Source organism: Sphaeroforma arctica (genome assembly GCF_001186125.1).
Source record: "Sphaeroforma arctica JP610 unplaced genomic scaffold supercont1.846, whole genome shotgun sequence".
NCBI lineage: Eukaryota > Ichthyosporea > Ichthyophonida > Sphaeroforma > Sphaeroforma arctica.
In genome coordinates, this window is record NW_014039712.1 from 1 (window position 1) to 19,258 (window position 19,258).

General features: G+C 42.7%; 3 protein-coding genes across 3 annotated transcripts; 1 reads left to right on the top strand and 2 right to left on the bottom strand.

The window, feature by feature from the left end:
• Window positions 1-1,353: 1,353 nt before the first annotated feature.
• On the top strand, window positions 1,354-8,849 carry SARC_08892 (hypothetical protein; the record flags this gene model as incomplete). Its single annotated transcript, XM_014297109.1, has 14 exons — window positions 1,354-1,463; window positions 1,648-1,781; window positions 2,124-3,179; window positions 3,424-3,548; window positions 3,918-4,091; window positions 4,374-4,476; window positions 4,658-4,906; window positions 5,450-5,641; window positions 5,872-5,987; window positions 6,189-6,458; window positions 6,693-6,856; window positions 7,068-7,198; window positions 8,195-8,303; window positions 8,528-8,849. 14 exons carry the CDS (start codon window positions 1,354-1,356, stop codon window positions 8,577-8,579), a joined length of 2,985 nt encoding a protein of 994 aa, XP_014152584.1. The 3' UTR covers window positions 8,580-8,849.
• Window positions 8,850-10,131: 1,282 nt separating this feature from the next.
• SARC_08893 (hypothetical protein) lies at window positions 10,132-11,239 on the bottom strand. Its single transcript, XM_014297110.1, has 2 exons — window positions 10,703-11,239; window positions 10,132-10,498 (listed from the first exon to the last, which is right to left on the bottom strand). Exons 1-2 carry the CDS (start codon window positions 11,170-11,172, stop codon window positions 10,465-10,467), a joined length of 504 nt encoding a protein of 167 aa, XP_014152585.1. The 5' UTR covers window positions 11,173-11,239; the 3' UTR covers window positions 10,132-10,464.
• Window positions 11,240-12,416: 1,177 nt separating this feature from the next.
• SARC_08894 (hypothetical protein) lies at window positions 12,417-12,977 on the bottom strand (the record flags this gene model as incomplete). Its single annotated transcript, XM_014297111.1, has 2 exons — window positions 12,417-12,790; window positions 12,896-12,977. The coding sequence occupies 2 exons, from the start codon at window positions 12,975-12,977 to the stop codon at window positions 12,417-12,419; spliced, it is 456 nt and encodes a 151-aa protein (XP_014152586.1).
• Window positions 12,978-19,258: the final 6,281 nt, after the last annotated feature.

Genomic DNA, 19,258 nt, shown 5'->3' on the forward strand with positions numbered 1-19,258 from the left:
TGTGTGTGTGTGTGTGTGTGTGTATGTATATATATATATATATATATATATATTATAAATATCATGTGAATACGTATTTTATATAAATATATATATATATATATATATAGTAAATTATGTAGATATATATTATGTATGTATTTTTATTATACATAGAATCTATATATATATGTGTGTGTGTGTGTGTTTATGTATGTGAATGTATGTATGTATGTATGTATGTATAATTACATGTTTGTATTCAAACGTATGCTGTGTCTGTGTGTGTTGCTTACAAGTATACTTATATTAATATTCAATGCGCAGTTTTTGCACGAGCAGCTTGTTTCCATAAAGTTGTTAGTATTGTAGTATTACTCGCTTATTGTAAGTTTGGATGTGTCAAATACGAGTTATCAACTAGTCATATTATTTAGATGATGTTCCTCAAATCGGTGCAGCGATGGATACACTGGAATTCATTGAGTACAAATTATTGAACACATATGCTTGCTTGTATACCTTGACGTGCGCCAGCTAAAAATGTGTGCATGATTGAAAAAACACTTTTTTTTTAATTTAGAATGTCTCAGCTCTTCGTCTAACTCAAGTTACTTGGTGTCAATTGATCGATAGGTTCTCGACATTACACTTGAATACAGTGCTTTTTAAAAATAGTTCTATGTACATGCTGTTTGATATATGTATCGCCTCTTGTGATAGTTCGTCACCGTGTAGGGCTCCCCCGGTGCAATTACCTAAGCTATATACGAAATCAGGTGTTCCGGGCCATTTTTTTTTGTGTAGAGCATCGTTGAAAATGGGTTTGGAATGATCCACCAATAAGACTAATATGTGTTATATACTCTCTCGATCCCATCCCACATCTCACACCATTAGGTAATGGTGAACGATCGAACAACGGTGAAAGACCTCACCGAGAAAGTAACTGACACATACAAGACACTATACACGGATGAACAGTATGTTATGAAATATGTGTGCTTTGTATCGCGCCTAGTCTCGCAACGATACTCGTTTTTGTATAATGTTCGTATTTGTGCACATGCATTGAATGGTGCTGGCATGTAATTACGCAAGCATGTATTTGTATGATGGTTAAAAGCAATTAATGAAACTCAGTTGCGCACGAGGGCCGCTCGTTATCATCGCGGACTCTACTCCCTGCATATAGGTCACAGACTCGTATTGGCCTCGCATCTTCCTATGCTCCATCCGTTCTGTCAACTGAGGGTGTATTGGACTGCCCCACTCCTTCAGTGACCGTTCTCTAGTGGTGCAAATGAAGCATAATGCAAAGATTTTCTCGATATATTCACGCGTTGGTACTAAAACAGGGTCCCATCGGTAATTATGGTGCGCCACGTGCATATGGGTGACCTCCAACCGTCACTCTACGTGAAGGACTTCTTCATGGCGTACGAATCCGTTCAAGTGCTTACAAAAGAAAATTCTAACAAGGGGTATGTGCGGTATATTTGAGCTATCGATACCAGATGATGACTTTTTTGAACGGTGTGTTAGTTTGATTCCATGTCGAGAGAATGCGACAGTGTGTATGATTTGCTTTCTTCACATTTGAATTTTTTTGAAGTGGCCACGACCTTCATCAGCCGTTAACATTATCGCCCCGATCTCATTTTGCAGTCAATTTTTAGATCAATACAACGATCCAAGTGTGGAACCCCCGGAAAAATGGCGCGATCAAATCATAAATAGAAAACGACTTCCTGATCTAGACCTCGCAGCCGTGTCAGTGAAAAGAACCAGACTCAATGCTGGTATGTGCTTTCTTGTTCAAAGCATGGATTCATATGTACAAAACTGGTCAACTTAGTAATGGTTGCACCCGATAAAACATGCTGACTATTGCTAACACTCTACTCGAGCTGATGTTTCTTCCTTACTACTATCGCCGATTTCCTGCCCAACGGACATGTGTACCCAACCAACATTTGCATTCAATATTCCGCCCCAATGGTGTCTACAATTGCATCAGCAATGTAATGAAAATATATATAGATCAATCTTGATCCTTGTACATATGCATATATATATTGCTATCTGCAATGTAGCAGGGATGTGAAATGTTCCTCATTTATTGTGTATTGGGCTTTATGCAGCTGTCTGCAAACAAGCCAAAACACCTGATGTATCCACCAAACAATCAGCCGCTAGTGCCAAAAAAGGGACTGCCGCGACTAAACAATTGGCCCATACGAATCAAGCGGTACCCCGATCCAAGCTGTCAACATCCCAGAGCAAACTAGCAGCCGCTAACCCCAAACAGAAAACTGCCTCCGCTAAACAAACCGTCAAAGCTGCTCCCAACAAACAAACTGGTACCCATGCCAAACTTGCCACTACTCCTGCGACACACGCAACTGCTCCTGCTCCACAAATAGCTGCTTCTGCTAAACAAGCAATTACTCCTGCTCCACAAACAGCTGCACCTGCTATACAAACAACTGCCCCTGCTCCACAAGTAGCTGCTCCTGCTAAACAAGCAACTGCCCCTGCTCCACAAACAGCTGCTCCTGCTAAACAAGCAACTGCCCCTGCTCCACAAACAGCTGCTCCTGCTAAACAAGCAACTGCCCCTGCTCCACAAGTAGCTGCTCCTGCTCCGCAAACAGCTGCTCTTGCCCCACAACCTGCTGTAGCTGCTCCACAAACAACTGTTCCTACGTCACAGCCAGCTGTAGCTGATTTAAAAACAGTTGCCCCAGCTCCACAATCAGTGGTGGCTGCTCCACAAACAACTGTTCCTGCCCCACAGTCAGCTGTAGCTGATTTAAGAACAGCTGCTTCTGCTCCACAAACAACTGTTCCTTCCCCACAGTCAGCTGTAGCTGATTTAAAAACAGCTGCTTCTGCTCCACAGCCAGCGGTGGCTGCTCCACAAACAACTGTTCCTGCCCCACTGTCAGCTGTAGCTGATTTAAAAACAGCTGCTTCTGCTCCACAACCAGCGGTGGCTGCTCCACAATCAACTGCTCTTGCCCTACAGTCAGCTGTAGCTGATTTAAAAACAGCTACTTCTGCTCCACAACCAGCGGCGGTTGCCCCACAAACAACTGCTCCTGCCCCACAGTCAACTGCTCCTGCTCCACAACCAGCGGTAGATGTTCAACCAGTTGCCGCAGTCGTCCCAGAAGCACCTTCGGCTGAGATAAAGAGTATGTCTTCAATGTGGAAAAAATATAGGATTGCTCTTCTAGTGTGATCTGTGTATAAAACTTTTCTGTCGTGCGTATGCTTAATAGGGGTATATACATATATGATATTTCCTTATGGCTGACAACCGTACATCTCTCGGATGCTCGACCAGATTTCGTTGTACCCGAATATATCAAGTTGTTCTTAACTAATCGCACATTGCGTCTGATTGCCGCTTCGCAATGTACGCTTGCGTGAGAACAGAAATTGTGCCGGTAGTAGAGAAGGTATCAGGTGAGACCACCAAGAAGACTAAAAAAAGCAAAGCACCAGAGAATGAAACTGCAGAGGCCACGAAGACCGTCTCAAGTGATTCCGCCGATGCGAAGGTGAGCAAATTGAGTTTAAAATTGTAAATCATGATTCCATTTAGCAATCAGGCAGTACGGAGATTCTACGAGTATATTAGTGTACTTTAAACGAAACACTATGTAACGAATTCTGCGAAAATCTTACTATTCAGTGATGATACTAGCGCATTGTTCGGATTTGTACGGTTCGGCATGCTAGGAAAAGACGACAACGTCTGAAAAACCACGTTGACGACGACTCTTTGTCACTCTGAAGTCGCTTTCATGACACTATGTGCATGCCACTCAAATGGGGCCTTTCTGACACCGCATTGTTGCACAAATGACATTTTCTTACCATTTTGGTTACTTGTATTGCAATCCCGTCGGGGCATCCACTGAATCCAGAGGGCGAAAGCAGCTGAAAGAAAGTTAGCAAAGGAAAAGAAAGAAACCGCAAAGCATGCTACCATGGCGGACAGCCAAATCGTAACAGAGACCAATTCAGCCGAGAAAAAGATGGCTGCAAATGTCTCTGAGGCAGTGGAAACCACGCATGTCACCGAAGCCATGGCTCCCAAGGTGAGTACAGGGAAGGGTGCTTCCGTTCAGTCAGGATGATTAAGCACTGTATTCTAGAGTATACGCACTGTACGCGGTAAATAATATTCATCTCGTCTACATGGTGGATATTCTTTCTTTACACGGTAAGTTGTGTACATTCCTTTATAGATGTCACTACTGTGTGTCCGTATAGTAGACGGATTGCGTGAGCCATTGTGGGCTACTAAGTGATGCAGAGTGCTATATATGGAGTCCTTACCTTATCAATAGCTGTGCTAAAAGGGTTTTCATTTCCAGCAGGAACCCCTAGTGGTGGTGGATCAGCTCTCTGCTTCCACTAGTGCCCCTGAAACCGCAACTGCCAAGCCATATATCGCGAGGAAAAAGCCGGCTGCAAAGCCAGGTAGGTCATTTTTTTGTCAAGAATCGGGCCTTCTGCTTTGTCTCTGAATAGGCACTCGATATGTAAGTATATACCTATATGTATATGTAGATATATTAGTCTGTAGAACTACACGTATATATGCATAAGTACTCGTAATTAATCCTCTATGCTCGCTCCGGACCTGTTCTGCAACGAACAGCTAGACACGTGCCTGAGCCTACTGAGTCAGAAAAAGCCGACCTGATCAAACTCCGAGAGGATCTTGAGAGGAAAATGGCGGTGCAGAATACCATCGCACGAGCCACTGAGACAGCTCTCAAGGAAACTGTAGAAGCTATTAAAGCAACCACTGATGCTGACAGTGCCCCCGAGAAGTTAGAAGCTCCCTCAACCCCAACAAAGACGGCTGCGAGTGTAAAGCCTGCTATGACTGCCCGGGCGGCCAGAGGTATGTATTTGTTCTGGATGATTGGACAAATGGTGCTGGCGCGAAACATTTTGTTTTCGAGTATGAGCAATGATCCAATGTATTATCAACTGTATAAGTAGTCGAGCTAGTATTTTGGCGTCTTCAGCTGATGATGTGGTTATTGGCTGCCTGTTTCTTTAGAATGGTAAATGCTATTAGTAGCTTGCACTGTGCTGCACGACTGGTATTCACCGGAGCGCCCAAGACAATCAAGGCATTGCCTTGTGGCTGTTCTGTGAGGTATGGTCATTGGTAATTGTTTTTCTCCGATGTGCATCTCTATTTGTGATTTTGCAAGCGTATGTCGCTCAGATGATGTTTTGGCGACAATTTATCCGTCTGCTTGCGTATGTGCGGATGAATTTATCATTGACACTTTTTTGCTACCGAGTTTCAATTGGAAATGTGATGCATTAAATTGGATGATTATTCTTTAACAGACATCCATCCATATGTGATCGAGGTGTAGGAAACAATCAAAGCATAACATCTTTACTCCAACTCGTATTTACTACTTCACAGCCGAGCTCACGAAACAAAAGAAGGAGGCAGAAAGGGCGGAGAAGGAAGCTCTCAAGCTGAAAGAAAAGGAGGAAAAGGAAGCTAAGAAATTGAAGGAAAAGGAGGAGAAGGCAGCACAAAAACTGAAAGAAAAGGAGCAGAAAGAAAAGGAAAAGGCAGAGGCTGCGGCGAAGGCCAGGCAAGAAAGAGAAGGTGTGTAATTTTAATTCGAGTCCAGTCTATAGAATGTCGGCGATCATAGGATAGCTATACCTTCACACCACACTTCACCAGTGCAGTCTGCGGAAATACGTTCACGGCCTTGCTATGCGGTGCTCACGCTTGTTCAGTACGCTGAGATCCCTTCGGCCTTATACTAGTCTGAATTCATATCTTAAGATGCGATTCTAATATGAATTGCGTGGTCTCTCGTTTCCACACAGCCACTGCCGCTGCTATGAAAAAGTCAAAAACCCCGCCCCCTCCCACTATGAGGGCTACAAGGAACGCAACCTCGAAGACACCAGCGGTACCAAAAATAGAGAAGGTGGCAGAGAAGGTATGCTGCAATGTGTGTTGCAAATTTATGACCACATATACAAAGCCACAGCAAGATGAACTTCTGTATTGGAGCATTTCAATATCGTCCTCTATTCATATTGCTTACCTCCTGAGCTCATATATCAATGTTCACAAGCCCCTTGTCATGTGCCAATTGACGTTTGAATCTATTTAAGTATAATTTACAATGCTTGCACAGCCCGAACCAAAGCTGAGCATCACAGACGCAACCGAACCCATGGTGGAGGGATCGGAGAGTGACGAGGACGATGTAGAGAGCAGTTCAGACGAGGAAGTGGAGAATGTCACAGTCCGCGCTCATAGCACGCGTGCGTCTTCCAGCAGTAGCTCGTCCAGTGACTCGTCGAGTGACTCGTCGTCTGATTCGGAAAGCAGTGACGAGGACGACGACAATGATGACGAAGTGGCCTCCCCAGTGCCAAGCAGCGACAAAGCAAAGAGCGTCAAGGTATGGGCTGACAGACGCTAATTTTGAGTCTTGTCTGAGCTCCATTTCTAGAATTTGGTGGAATGTGGCGTATCTGATTACATATTGCGTGCGGCAACTGTTGAGCACCGCTTACCAATTGCAGACCGATTCGCATGAGATCTGTGAATAGGATTTTCATTGCGCTCGACACGTGTCGGTAGGTGTTTTTGAGTCCTTATTGGCTTGCATTTTCATCAACATTGTCATCAACAGAACAATGCAGCCCAAAGTACGACATCAAAGGTAGAGAAATCAACGGAGACTGATGATGTGCAGAAACCTGATAAGTCGGCAACACAAAAGTTATCTGAGACGGTTGTAAACGAGAGTGATGATATGAATGTGGACGAAGAGCCCGTACAGCCCAAACCGGTCAAGTACGTTACAATATCTATGCACATGTTGACCATTTCTTTCACAATGTGAACTCAACATCAAGGGTTTGGTTTAATGGAACAGGCCTTGCGGGTGCAAATGCACACGTAGTGATCTTGACACGAGCTATGAGCTGTTGGTATGCGAATGTGAGCCTCATGACCTTATATTGCAATGCACGCGATAAAGCTTAATTGCTCATTTTAACTCCAGAACGATACAGTTCGTTGCCGCTCAGGTATCCAAAGATGATGACAGTAGTAGTAGTAGTAGCAGCGACGACAGTGACTCTGACTCTGGAGAAGATCTGGCTGCACAGCTCAAAATGTTGGCCAAGAAAACCGGTATTCTATAATGTCATTGTTCCAGGTGAAATTTAGTTTGCTTACTACGGGCCTACGACAATGCAATGGCCCCTTGATCTTCGGTTCGGAAGTAGGCTTCCGCTTCCCTCCTGTACAGTGCTGTCGGTAGATGTACATTTAATATTTTGGCTTGTTTGATATCTATTTTGTACTCTACTTTAAGTTCCTGTACATTGTAACGTTAGCTGAGTCCTTTCGAGGAATTGAACATTGAGTAATCTGCAACTATTAGTGCACCGAGTTATTGTTAAGTGGAGTAAATCTGCATCTATTAGTCCACCGAGTTATTGTCATGTGACCTATTAGTGAATGCATGCACAGCTGTTCAATGTCTCGAGGCGTTTGTCGAAGCCGAACGTGACAGTATATCACACATTCCGCAACAATGTACAGTTATCAAATTGTTTGAAAAGTTTTGATCGAGTTTGGAAATTGATCGAATTTTAGCACCGAGTTTATTTTGGCGGGGTACGAGTTTCAAATCGGAGTAAACGATATACTTTCTTTTTTTGGTTTTGGCTTTGCTACGAGTTTTGAAACGTGGCATTCTCGCGTTTCAAACGAGTTACAAAATCGAAAAAGAAAAAGAAAGAGTGGAATCACGAGTTTACAACAGATTTGACACGACTTCCGAGCCAAAACACGAGGTGCTGACACGACTTCCGAGCCAAAACAACGAGGTGCTAACACGAGTTCAATTTAAAACCAAACGAGACCAAAAAAATACAACTATTTGATAAATGTAGTTAATATTTACATTCAATGAAATCACGAGATTAGGCCGACCGCCGGACAAAAATGGTTTTGAACTAGGGTTTACAAATACTTTGAGTTTCAGAGAGTAAAAAATGGCCGAAATCGAGTGATTTCATTGAATATAATAATAACCAAAGTAATAATCTGTATCGAGAGAGTACAACAATGTGCACAAATGATATTCGACTTCTGATAATTTAAATACTGTGGTCAATACAGCGCCTAAGACTAAGAAGGTTATTGTACCCAAAAAGGTGGTAAAGCCACGGGCACCAACTCGAAGTACCGCTGTTAAAAGGAAGGCGGCCGCGACTCCCAACAAAAGAGCGTAAGTTACTTGCTGTCTTAGGTTGATCGTTCACGACATGGTTGCACATATCATTATCAGATCCAAGTCTATTGATGCACGTTTTCTATCGCTTGGTTTGCGAAGTTTCTCAGTAGTGTTTATGTAATACATGTGCTGGAACTCATTGTATGACTCTCACAATTTTTATAACTTGGAAAATGTAGGTGAATCTAACAACTCTGATCTGCTTTCAAACATTGCAGACTGTCCATGAAACGCAAAGTTACCAAAGTACCTACTGATCTTCTGAGGTAGAAGGTTGATGGCAGGGAACACTATTCTACTCGTGATACGAAAACTCAACATCTGTAGCGCTAGCGTGGCTAGCCGTGGTAAATTCATTGGAGTATGTTCTTATGATGAAATTATTCGATACATACTTCGAAAAAAACGACACTTGCTCCAACAAGATGTCACTTGCAATTATTCCCGCGAATAACTGTAAGCAGAGGCGGTGGTGAAATCATCGATATATACCTTTTAAAATTAAACGACACATTCTTAAACAATATAGTAAATTCAGGTGCAATCAAACGATATCAACTTTAAATTGAAGGACGCATACTCCAACAAAATGTTAATTGCAAATATTCACTCGGAACAATTAAAAGGAGAAGTGGTGGCAAATCCACTGGAGTATAATCCAGAAGGTGAAGTTAAACGACACAAACTATTAAATAAACGGCACATGCTTCAACATGAAGTTAATCGGAATTATTCACGCGTGTAGCATTTAGGGACCAGATTACTATCAGAGAAACGAATCCGAACCCCAAAACCGCAGGATTATCAAATACTGAGTTTTGGGGTCCGGAACCAATATTTCTGATATTAGAGTGATCAGAAATACAACAGGATTACCGATATATGATACCGGGACCCCCGTGTGTGAGAGAAACACCCAAGTAGAATTTCAGTCTAGTGTAGAAACAGCAAACACACATAAAGACTCGATGCGAATCCTTCAACCTAGGGCTTTATCTAGCTGAGAGATTCGCAGTTGAGTAAAGGTCTATTGTTTCGCCACTCTCAAACTCTACATGGTAAATTCATTGGGGTACAATTCAAATGGTGAATTAGACGATATAAAATATAAATTAAACGGCAGATTCTTCAACAGGGTGCTAATTAAATTTATTTACGCCAATAACCGAATGAAAAAGTGGTGGTAAATACAGTGGAGTACAATTCAGAAACTGAAATTGAACGATACATACTTTAAATTAAACGGCACGTGCTTCAACAAGATGTTATTGCGCGAATACGTGAAAGGAGAAGCTGTGGTGAATTCTTTTGAAGTGTAATTTAGAAGATAAGATTTAAAGATATATGCTTAAAATAAATGACACCTGCTTCAACAAGATATTTAAAAAAATTTACGCGAATACTTGAAGTAGAAGCGGTAGTGAATTTGTTGGAGTATAATTCAAAAGATGAGATTCAACGTAATAAATTTAATTTAAACGACACATGCCTCAACAAGATGCAAACTACAATCATGCACGCAAATGTTTGAAAGGAGAAGCGGTGGTAAATTCTTTTAGAGTATAAGAAATTCAACAATATACTTTAAATTAGACTAAACATCTCTAATCAATGTTACTTGCATTGTGCACGTGAATAATTGTAGGGATCAGTGATGGTAACTTCTTTCGAACATAGTTCAGAAGATATGATTAAACGTTACTTATTTCAAATAAACAACACGTGCTACAACAGGTGGAACTATTCACGCAAATAATGGAAAGGGGAAGCAGTAAAAAAATCATTGGAGTACATTCCAGAAGGTGAAATCAAGCGGTATACACTTTAAATTAAACGACATAAGCTTCAACAAGTTGTGAATTGCAATTGTTTTTTAGAGGAGGACAACCAGCTAATCAATATATATAAATATTTCAATCGTTCAAAATTTATACGAGTATAATCATGGTTCATGATGCCGCCGCCTGAGACTACCAGTAGTTTAACTAAATACATCATTGAGTTGCGCTGCACTTCCTGTGGCGCGCTCTACAAATGCCAGTCCAGACAATGTGGTAGACATGGCGCGGCCAAAGATTCTTTAACCCTTTTATGTCGTGGTCCGGCTGTTAATATGGTACGCATCACAGGAATTATGCATATCCACCTTCTTTGTTCACACATAGACCTCCACTGCTTCATCAAGAAACCTGTATTCGAAGTAAATTAAAGAAAGTTAGGCCATGCAAAGTGATAATTCATAAGCTCAGCACGATTCGGCGTCGTCAAACTGATTGGGTCTTCTTCACTCATTAACGTGTCAAAAAATATCAACTATGGGGAGCGATATTCTGCTTGATAGGTATTTTCGTTCAAGACTTGCGTTTTGCCTACACGAAGTGGTAAAAAGTTACCTAGGAAACGCATTGACATAGTCAGTTCCATTGGGGCATGGCGTGAAACTGTTGCCCTGGCAACTTGGGCTGGTGGAATCAATCGGTTGAGGCTCGATGAAGTTGCTCAATCCGGTTGCGCAGCAACAAGCGCCGTTATAGTACGCACAGAGGAAGTCTGCAGGACATGGGGTACCGGTCGTCTGGGCTTCACTCACTTCTACTGAAGCCGCATCGGTAACGAAGGTAGTGGTTGTAGTTTCCATCACATTTGGTGCCGCGTCTGATTGCAGAACATCCGGAACGGTTTTGATTAGGGTGCCGACAGCATTTTCGTAATCCGTTGCATCAGGACATGGCGTGAAATTATTGCCTTGGCGACTCGGGCTGGATTTATCGATCGATTCGGGAGTAATGAAACTATTGAAAGCTGTCGCACACCAGTAAGCGCCGTCTGTGTGGACATAGGGGAAGTCCGCAGGGCACACCATACTTATCGCCTCGGGTGCTGTGCTGCGACATCAGAGACTCTAAATAAAGTGCAAATGTATCTAAAGTATGTTGCGTTCGAATGAAAGTATTTGTAATCTCACCCTCAGTTATATTCTGATGGTGTTTGTACTAGTGTTCAACCACTTGGGTTGGCCGGGGTAAAAACGCATATGATCAGTATGGGAAACCTTATGCAGAACACTTTAAGGCTCGGATATATCTTCCAGAAATAAATATATCATATTCTCTGTTACTACACTCAGTCTCGGACCTCGGCTCTCGGCTAGCCGGTGGCCCGTCTCCTATAAATAGAATTATCTGAGAAGAAGTCTCAAATTACTCACGTTCTGAGAAACTACAGGTCTCAGGCCAGATTTTACAGCAAGAAACTATCTTTGGTGTATGGAAGTCATCAGAGTTAGCTCACTCCCGAGATCTAATCAAGTTGCTCAAATTACTCTCAAGAGTTGAGTTATTACTTAACCGACTTCCGAGAGCAGATTTAGTTTCTCAACCGATTCCCGAGAGTGGATTAAGCCTGTCAACCACAACATATTAATAATAGCTGCGGTACTATGCGAGTCACAACCTATGCGGAAAGGCATCATGTGATCAGCGTGAGATTTAGTTGCAGAGAGGTTGAAATAGAAAAGCATCGAAGTGTTAAAGTGTTCCGCATAAGGTTCTCATACTGACCATATGAGTTTTTACCCTGGCCAGCCCAAGCGGCTGAACACTAGGGCAAACACCTTAGGTAAAAAACCAAAGGTGGGGTCAGAAATATATACATACATTTGCACTTTATTTAAAGTCTACTACATTGTAATCTAACACGTTCTCTCGGGCCGACCTACCTAGACGTAAATCGTTATTAACGTATATATAAATACGTCTACTTCTGTAGTTTCTCAAGAAGCGGCTTCTACTACTTTTGGCACAACATCAGTTACCTGGGCATTCGCCATTGGTTCATCAGCGACTTTGCTGGGCATCGCGAAAGGGGCAGTAATCGCATTCTACAGTTGGTACCATCGGGACATGGCGTGAAGTCATTACCTTGACAACTCGTGCTGGATTTATCAATCAGTTCGGGAGCAATGAAGCTATTGAAACCTGTCGCACAGCAGTAAGCGCCGTCTGCGTAGGCATAGGGGAAGTCCGCAGGGCACAGCGTACTTATCGCCACGGGTGCTGCTGCGACATCAGATGCGGCTTCTACTACTTCAGGCTCAACATCAGTTGCCTATGCACTGGCTACTGGTTCCTCAACGACCTCGCTGGGTGCAGCAACAGGGGCAGCATCAGTAACAACAGATCCCTCAAAGGCATTTTCGCAATTGGTGCTACCTGGACATGAAGTGAAGTTGTTGTTCTGACAACTTGGGCTAGACTTATCGATCGGTTCTGGGTTGACGAAAATATACAAACCAGTAGCGCTGCAGTAATCGCCGTCTGCGTAGGCATAGGGGAAGTCCGCAAGGCACAGCGTACTTATCTCCTCGGGTGCTGCTGCGGCATCAGATGCGGCTTTCACTATTTCCGGCTCAATAATAGTTACATGGGCATTGGCTACTGGTTCCTCAACGACCTCACTGGATTCGGCGGCAGGGGCAGAAACTGCATTCTCGCAGCTTGTACCATCAGGTCATGGCGTGAAGTTGTTGTTATTACAACTTGGACTTGATTTATCGATCGATTCGGGATTAATGAAGTTATTGAAACCTGTCGCACAGCAGTAGGCGCCATCCGCGTAGACGAAGGGAAAGTCCGCGGGACATGGGGTACTCCCTACTACTTCTGACATAGGTTCGGTGACGACAGGCAGTGGGGCAACTACTACTTCTGTAGAGTATGGAGAGTAGCTGGAAAGGTACGATAATAGGATACAATAAACCTCTACTCAAGTACGATTATCTCAGTTAGGAAAAGTTCCTTGTCTGAGAGAACGGAACTGAGTTTTTATTTGTGTTTTCTAATTCACTAGACTCGGATTTTCTACTTGAGTGTTTCTCTCACACGCGGAGTACCCGTATAGCTTACCGGTTCTACCGCTAATATTGCTGATGACTCTAATATCAGAAATATTTGAATCCTAATTTCAAAACTCAATATTTGATGTTTCTGAGATTTTGGGATTTGGATGGCTTTTTGATTATCTGGTCCCTAGATGCTACTGCCTCCCAACTTTGTGCTTCTTAGCCTGCGTAGGAGTAGAAAGTGACATCGTACAGTACTAGATTATCTAAAGGTTGGTGTTTCTGTACGGGAAAAACTTGTCCCAATAGGGGGTATAAGTTGAAAAAACCTGCCACCAGTATCTATTCTTACATTTTACCTATTAATTAGGTTTATACTATGACGGGAGTTATCTATCACGCTCATCGAAGTAAGTCTTGACCAGTACTCTCGGTTGATCTCAACTTGTGGCTGAGGAAAACGCATCTCAACGGTGGCTCTACAACCGACTCTTTGAGTCCTTATCCCTCTGGTATGTGGGCGGACATGCTTCAAGGCGAGAAAAATGGAGTGTCCTTTGGTATCAGTGCGACTTGCCTAGGTCCCCCACCTCGTGCGCTTTCTGTTGCTTGCTGATCTTTCATCAGTGCTCGTTGTTGTCGATTCTTTTGGCCTTAATTGCCTTCGCTTACGTCGATTGCGTTGACGGCCTATAGTAGGAAAATTAATGTCTGATTCATGCGCTCCGGTAAGCTCCCCATCTGTCCAATGCAGTAGGTACTCCTGGGATCCATCACCTCGGATAGACGGCCCGTCGTCGACTATCGAGGAGAACTGAAGTTCCTTGTTTGGTTATACATACGCGATTATTGGAAGAAAATACTTCCAGGGCAGTGGCCTTTTTTATGAGTCCAACTAGCTCATCACTGATAGAGTTAGGATATTCGGGGGCTTTAGTCCCATCAAGGTTACAGACAAAATACCCGTTGCCCTCCCTGTGTACTGATTTGTATGGTCCGCCATATGGTACAGTCATCTAGTTTTAGGGTTTTACAGTCATCTTGTTCATTTCACCTTGATAGCGGACCATGACAATGTCCCCTTCCTGGAAGTGTACGTACTTCTTTTGGTGTTTTCGGTCGTGCTGCATCGCTGTCGCTTAATGGCTTTTTCTAGATGCTGCAGTCGCTCTTCCCAAAATACTGTTGTACTGGGTGCGTTCACTGGTGTGTTATAGTCCGTGACTTGATTCTGTCTGCGACCAAAGTACACATTAAATCGCGGTGACTTGTGTCTTATACGCAGATTGTGGCCCATCTGTACGAAGGGAAGTCGTGAACACCAGTGAGAGACTACAGGAGTAGACGTACTTTTATATACGTTAATAAAGTTTTACGTCGTCAGCCGGAGAGAAATTTGGGACACGTTTTCAAATTAACATACGTACAGGTGAATCAGCCCGAGAGAACGAAAGTGTAATTTGAGACCTCTTCTCAGATTAACCAATTTTTAGGACAAGGGCCACCGGCTAGCCGAGAGCCGAGGTCCGAGAGCCGAGGTCCGAGAGCCGAGGTCCGAGAGCCGAGGTCCGAGAGCCGAGGTCCGAGAGCCGAGGTCCGAGAGCCGAGGTCCGAGAGCCGAGGTCCGAATCTGAGTGTAGGTAACAGAGAATATGCTATATTTATTTCTAGAAAATATATCCGAGTGCTAAAGTGTTCTGCATAAAGTTTCTCATACTGATCATATGAGTCTTTACCATGGCCAACCCAAGTGGTTGAACAATAGTATAAACACCATCAGTATAAAACTGAGGATGAGATCATAAATAAATTCATTCGAACACACCATACTTTAGACACATTTGCACTTTACTTATAGTCCCCACATTGCGCTCTAACAACCAGTCCTTGGGTTTTGTTCAACCAATTTTCGTAACAGTGGTACTAGGTCTCTATGTGATCGTTCGTTCGCGCCTAAGACTTCAGGTTGGTACGGCCGAAAGACTAGGTGTTGTGTCAGCGCTTGTTCAACGACTTTTGGAAGTATGTCGTTAATAAATATAGTGCCCTGGTCAATCTGTATGATTTGTGGGAACCCATATTCACACTTGATTGGTACCAGTGTACGCGCTATAGTAGCCGTGTAGGATTCGGGCTATCAAGGCAATATTAACGCCTTAGAGTAATCAAACGCTCAGATTAAGTCTAAGTATCGTGGAATTCAAAGTAAATAAACGAAATGAGTCTTTTGGTAAAGTTAGGTATGCCTCGTGAAAACAGCAATACTCTGAGGGATTGTAAGGCTGAGACATTGCCTATATATAATCCTCTCAGTACTGTTTTCGCCTAAGAGATTTTATTTAGTGTTTCGTTGTCGCTCTATTAGAAACTAGGGTATGTTTCGTTGGGGCGAATCCGAGAGACTCATAAAATCCTATCTTTAGAAAAAAAGAATAGAAAAAAAATTACTCTTGATGTCCATAGTTATTGCATTAACCAATAACTTGCCACTTATCAAGAATTACCGACTTAGCCTTCATCAGACTGGCACATCTGGTTGGCTGAACGAAGGATAAACTAGATAACGCTAATAGTCCCTAGAAACCTATATTCGGTTGAGCCATCTCGCTACCGAAGTATTCAGATATAAATAGATTTGGAAAGTAAATATAGTCCTATTAATAGAACTAGACCAAATCTTGTGTTTGGTATTTTACTGGGGCCTTTTAATGGCCTTGTCCAAATGTCTGATATGTAAAATGGAAAAGGTATTAATTAATAAAACCGTTAAACCCCATTTTGGAAACTTAAGTTCCTTGTACTATTAAGAGTACGTTTATAGTTTACGTACTGCTTAAGAGTACGTTTATAACACAGAGTCTAATGTGGAGGCCCGGCTATTAAACAGCCCCCACCCGGCTTTGAGACCCAGGAGCAGCAAGTTGCTCACTCAAGCTGATTATGGGTCAAAAAGCGAGAAAGGAAAAACGGGTCGAAAACATTAAGTAGCATAAGATATAGTTAATGTTTCTCAGGCGGAGAAGTTAAGCGTTCTCGGTTACCCTGTGAGTTTTGGGCTTAGGTCCAGTAGGTCCGTGGTGGTCGACTGGACGTTTCTTACGCTTCAGTGTCTTAAGCACATATGAAGGGTGAGCATTAAAGCTCGGGATAAATACTGTAGGCGGGTAAGTTTTAACTTACGTGCCTTCAGACAATGGAAACATGCTATCTTTTTCAGCTTGTGACTTATGCAGGCGTTTGCGCCATTTTCAATTAAAGGCTTTTAAATAGTCTTGATTATCGAAAGCATCGTGTACGATAGTATGTATAGCCTCCCTTTTCCGTTCTCTATATAATGTCTTTAAATTCAGAACGATCAAGAGGGGCATTAGAGTCATGTCTTCTTACGAGAATAATCTCGGTAGTCGTAATCCGACTAGTCCCTATATTTAAAGCACTGTAACCGTCGGGGTTATTAACCTCATAGGTTCCCCTTTTAACGTCGGCTACAGAGATTATATATGGTCTTATCCATTTAGATCTTAATACAATAGCATCGGAATTACGTTGACGGATGTTAACTCTGTCTCCAACCTGATACTCTGCTATCTTTTTGGTAGCATTCCATCTATTTTGCTTTTTTAATAAGGCAATATTGCGTGTTTCTCGCAAGCAAGGATATACAACGTTATAAATACGTTGCACCTTCTCCAACCATGGTAACTCATGGTGATTAGGTTCGTCCTTGTTAAAAGGTATTTGTAACTCACTATATCTGCCACGAAAATAATGAGCGGGTGTTGTACCTGTAACCGGATCAGCACACTCGTTCATCTGTGTTTGTACCCACTTAAGGTGGTACGGCCAATCGTCTGCATCATCCGTTAATGCAGTACGTAAGAAGAACTGAAGTCTTCTATGGCGCGTTTCATTCGCGCCTTGTGTTTGCGGTTTATATGGTACACCCCTTTTTATGGCACATGCCTGACACGAGTACTAACGATTCCATTACGTCATCGCAGAACTCGCTACCGTCATCAGTGCACATTATACCTGGCCACCCGTGGTCAGCAAAGACTTCGCAACATAATTCTGCCACGGTCTGCGTACTCTTGTCCTTTAACGGATAGAGCAAGTTGTACCGTGACGCCACATCGAACAAGTGGCATACGTAACGGTCGCCTGTGTGCTCGGACGTAGGCAGGTCAACCAGATCAATGATGACCCTGCGCCATGGAACATCTTCAGTCACACTCTTAAGCGGTGCGAACCCATAGCGCTTAATCTGGTTGAGATCACAGTCTGTACATGACTGATATACTCTGTCAACTAAAGTTACCAGCTTAGGGTGCGCGATCCCATTTTGCTTCGCATCTTTAAGTGCGTCTACTACGTTCTGGTGCTTCAGCTTATGGTTTTGCGTCAGCCAAGCAAGAATGTTTTCATCATTCTGCTCCTCCAGAATAAAGGTAGGGTGTTGAGAATCCACTTGCGTGGTCTCTAAGTCTGTAGCGTTTCCAGACTCCTGTTCTTCTTTCGCATGAGTGTCATAAGTGCGCTCGTGTGCGTTTGATACACCTGACTTATTTAATAGTCACATTATATGTGTATACGCTTCAGGATTATCTTTCATTAATCCCTTTAAAAATAAGGGTTGAAAGACTTCGGGCTTGGACTTTATGTTATTAAACAGAGTCCTAGCTAGAGACTGACGCTTCTTAACTGTAGTGTCATTAGTATATTGTATTTCTTGTGCTCAGACTTCAAGTGCTGTGTTGCCTTTGAACTGCTCAACGTTCAATTTAGTAGAGAGTGGGATCTCTGATTCTTTGACCTTGTTAAGGAAGGTCTCAGAAGGGGTCCATTTGGTTGTTCCGTTGGGATCTATACGACATATTATAGTATGTCTCCAGGGCGTGTTCTGGACGGCTCGGGTACCCTGATATAGGAAAGTATCTACTTCCCTATCTAAATATATTGGCTCGCATTGTATCATGCTTATTAATTTATTGAGCCATGGATCTTTACTCCGTAATGGGTAACATAACGTGATGGTAGCTTTATGTATATGAACATAATTTAATAGCTGGGCAGTTAACTGCCATGGTGGATTAGCCTACGTATTATGTTTGGAGAAGTCTATTTGAAAGGCGTCTCCCAAAGGATGATTTAAAGTCCTGTAATTCGATAGTTGTGTATTATGATGTGCAGCAAACATATCTATGGCATGTGGCCCAAATATCTTTTGAGCCAGTTCAAACCACCTAGGGTTACATTTCCAATCAGTGGCTAGTAACTCACGTACGGATTTATTAAAGTCCGGTACGAAGCGTGAAAACATATCCGGTAAGTGGTTATGTATTCCTGGCAGATGTTTTATATCAAAATGAAACTTTGATATTGTATCATGCCAGCGACTCAGTAATTGTGAATCGGGTTTCATCTCTTTCATATATTGAAGAGATTTCTGATCACACATCAGCGTAAATGCTGTTCCGGAAAAGTGATCTCGGAAGTGTGTTAGAGCTGCCACTATGGCTAATAGCTCTTGTTTAACAGTTGGATAATTCAACTGTGAAGCATTCATCGCTCGACTAAAGTATTGTATATATCTAGGTTTGTTATCTATAACCTGATATAATACTCCTCCTAGGGCTAAGTCGGAGGCGTCCGTTGCTATTTCAAACGGCACGCCATCGACTGGTCCTTGTACAACAGGGGCTTGTTGGACTGCGTGCTTGAGCGCTTTAAATGCGTCATCACACTCTTATGTCCACAAGTCTCTTAGTTTGCCTTTAATGACATCTTAAGTGTCCAAAAGGTTTAAGGTAATCAGCCAAGTGTGGTACTCCATCTGAAAAGAAGTTTACAAACCCACACATACTGTTCACATCTCTTCCTGTAGTTGGTGTTCGCCAATCTAACAGGTGTTCCACCTTACCGGGGTCGATTTTAATACCTTCCCCAGATATACGGTAGCCTCAGAGCTGTATTTCGCTCATGGCGAAGTGACATTTCTTCTTGTTAATCTTGAAGTTTTGCTCGATGAGTCTCTTAAAGACTCGTCTGACTAATGCGGCGTGTTCGCCCTTAGTTTTAGAAAAGATGACTATGTCATCTATGTAGACTT

Coding starts and splice junctions, on each gene's coding strand:
- SARC_08893 (XM_014297110.1), bottom strand. CDS start 11,172: ATGGTGTGCCCTGCGGACTTCCCCTATGTCCACACAGACGGCGCTTAC. Junction 10,499..10,702: donor TATGTCAATGCGTTTCCTAG/GTAACTTTTTAC, acceptor CTTCGAATACAG/GTTTCTTGATGAAGCAGTGG.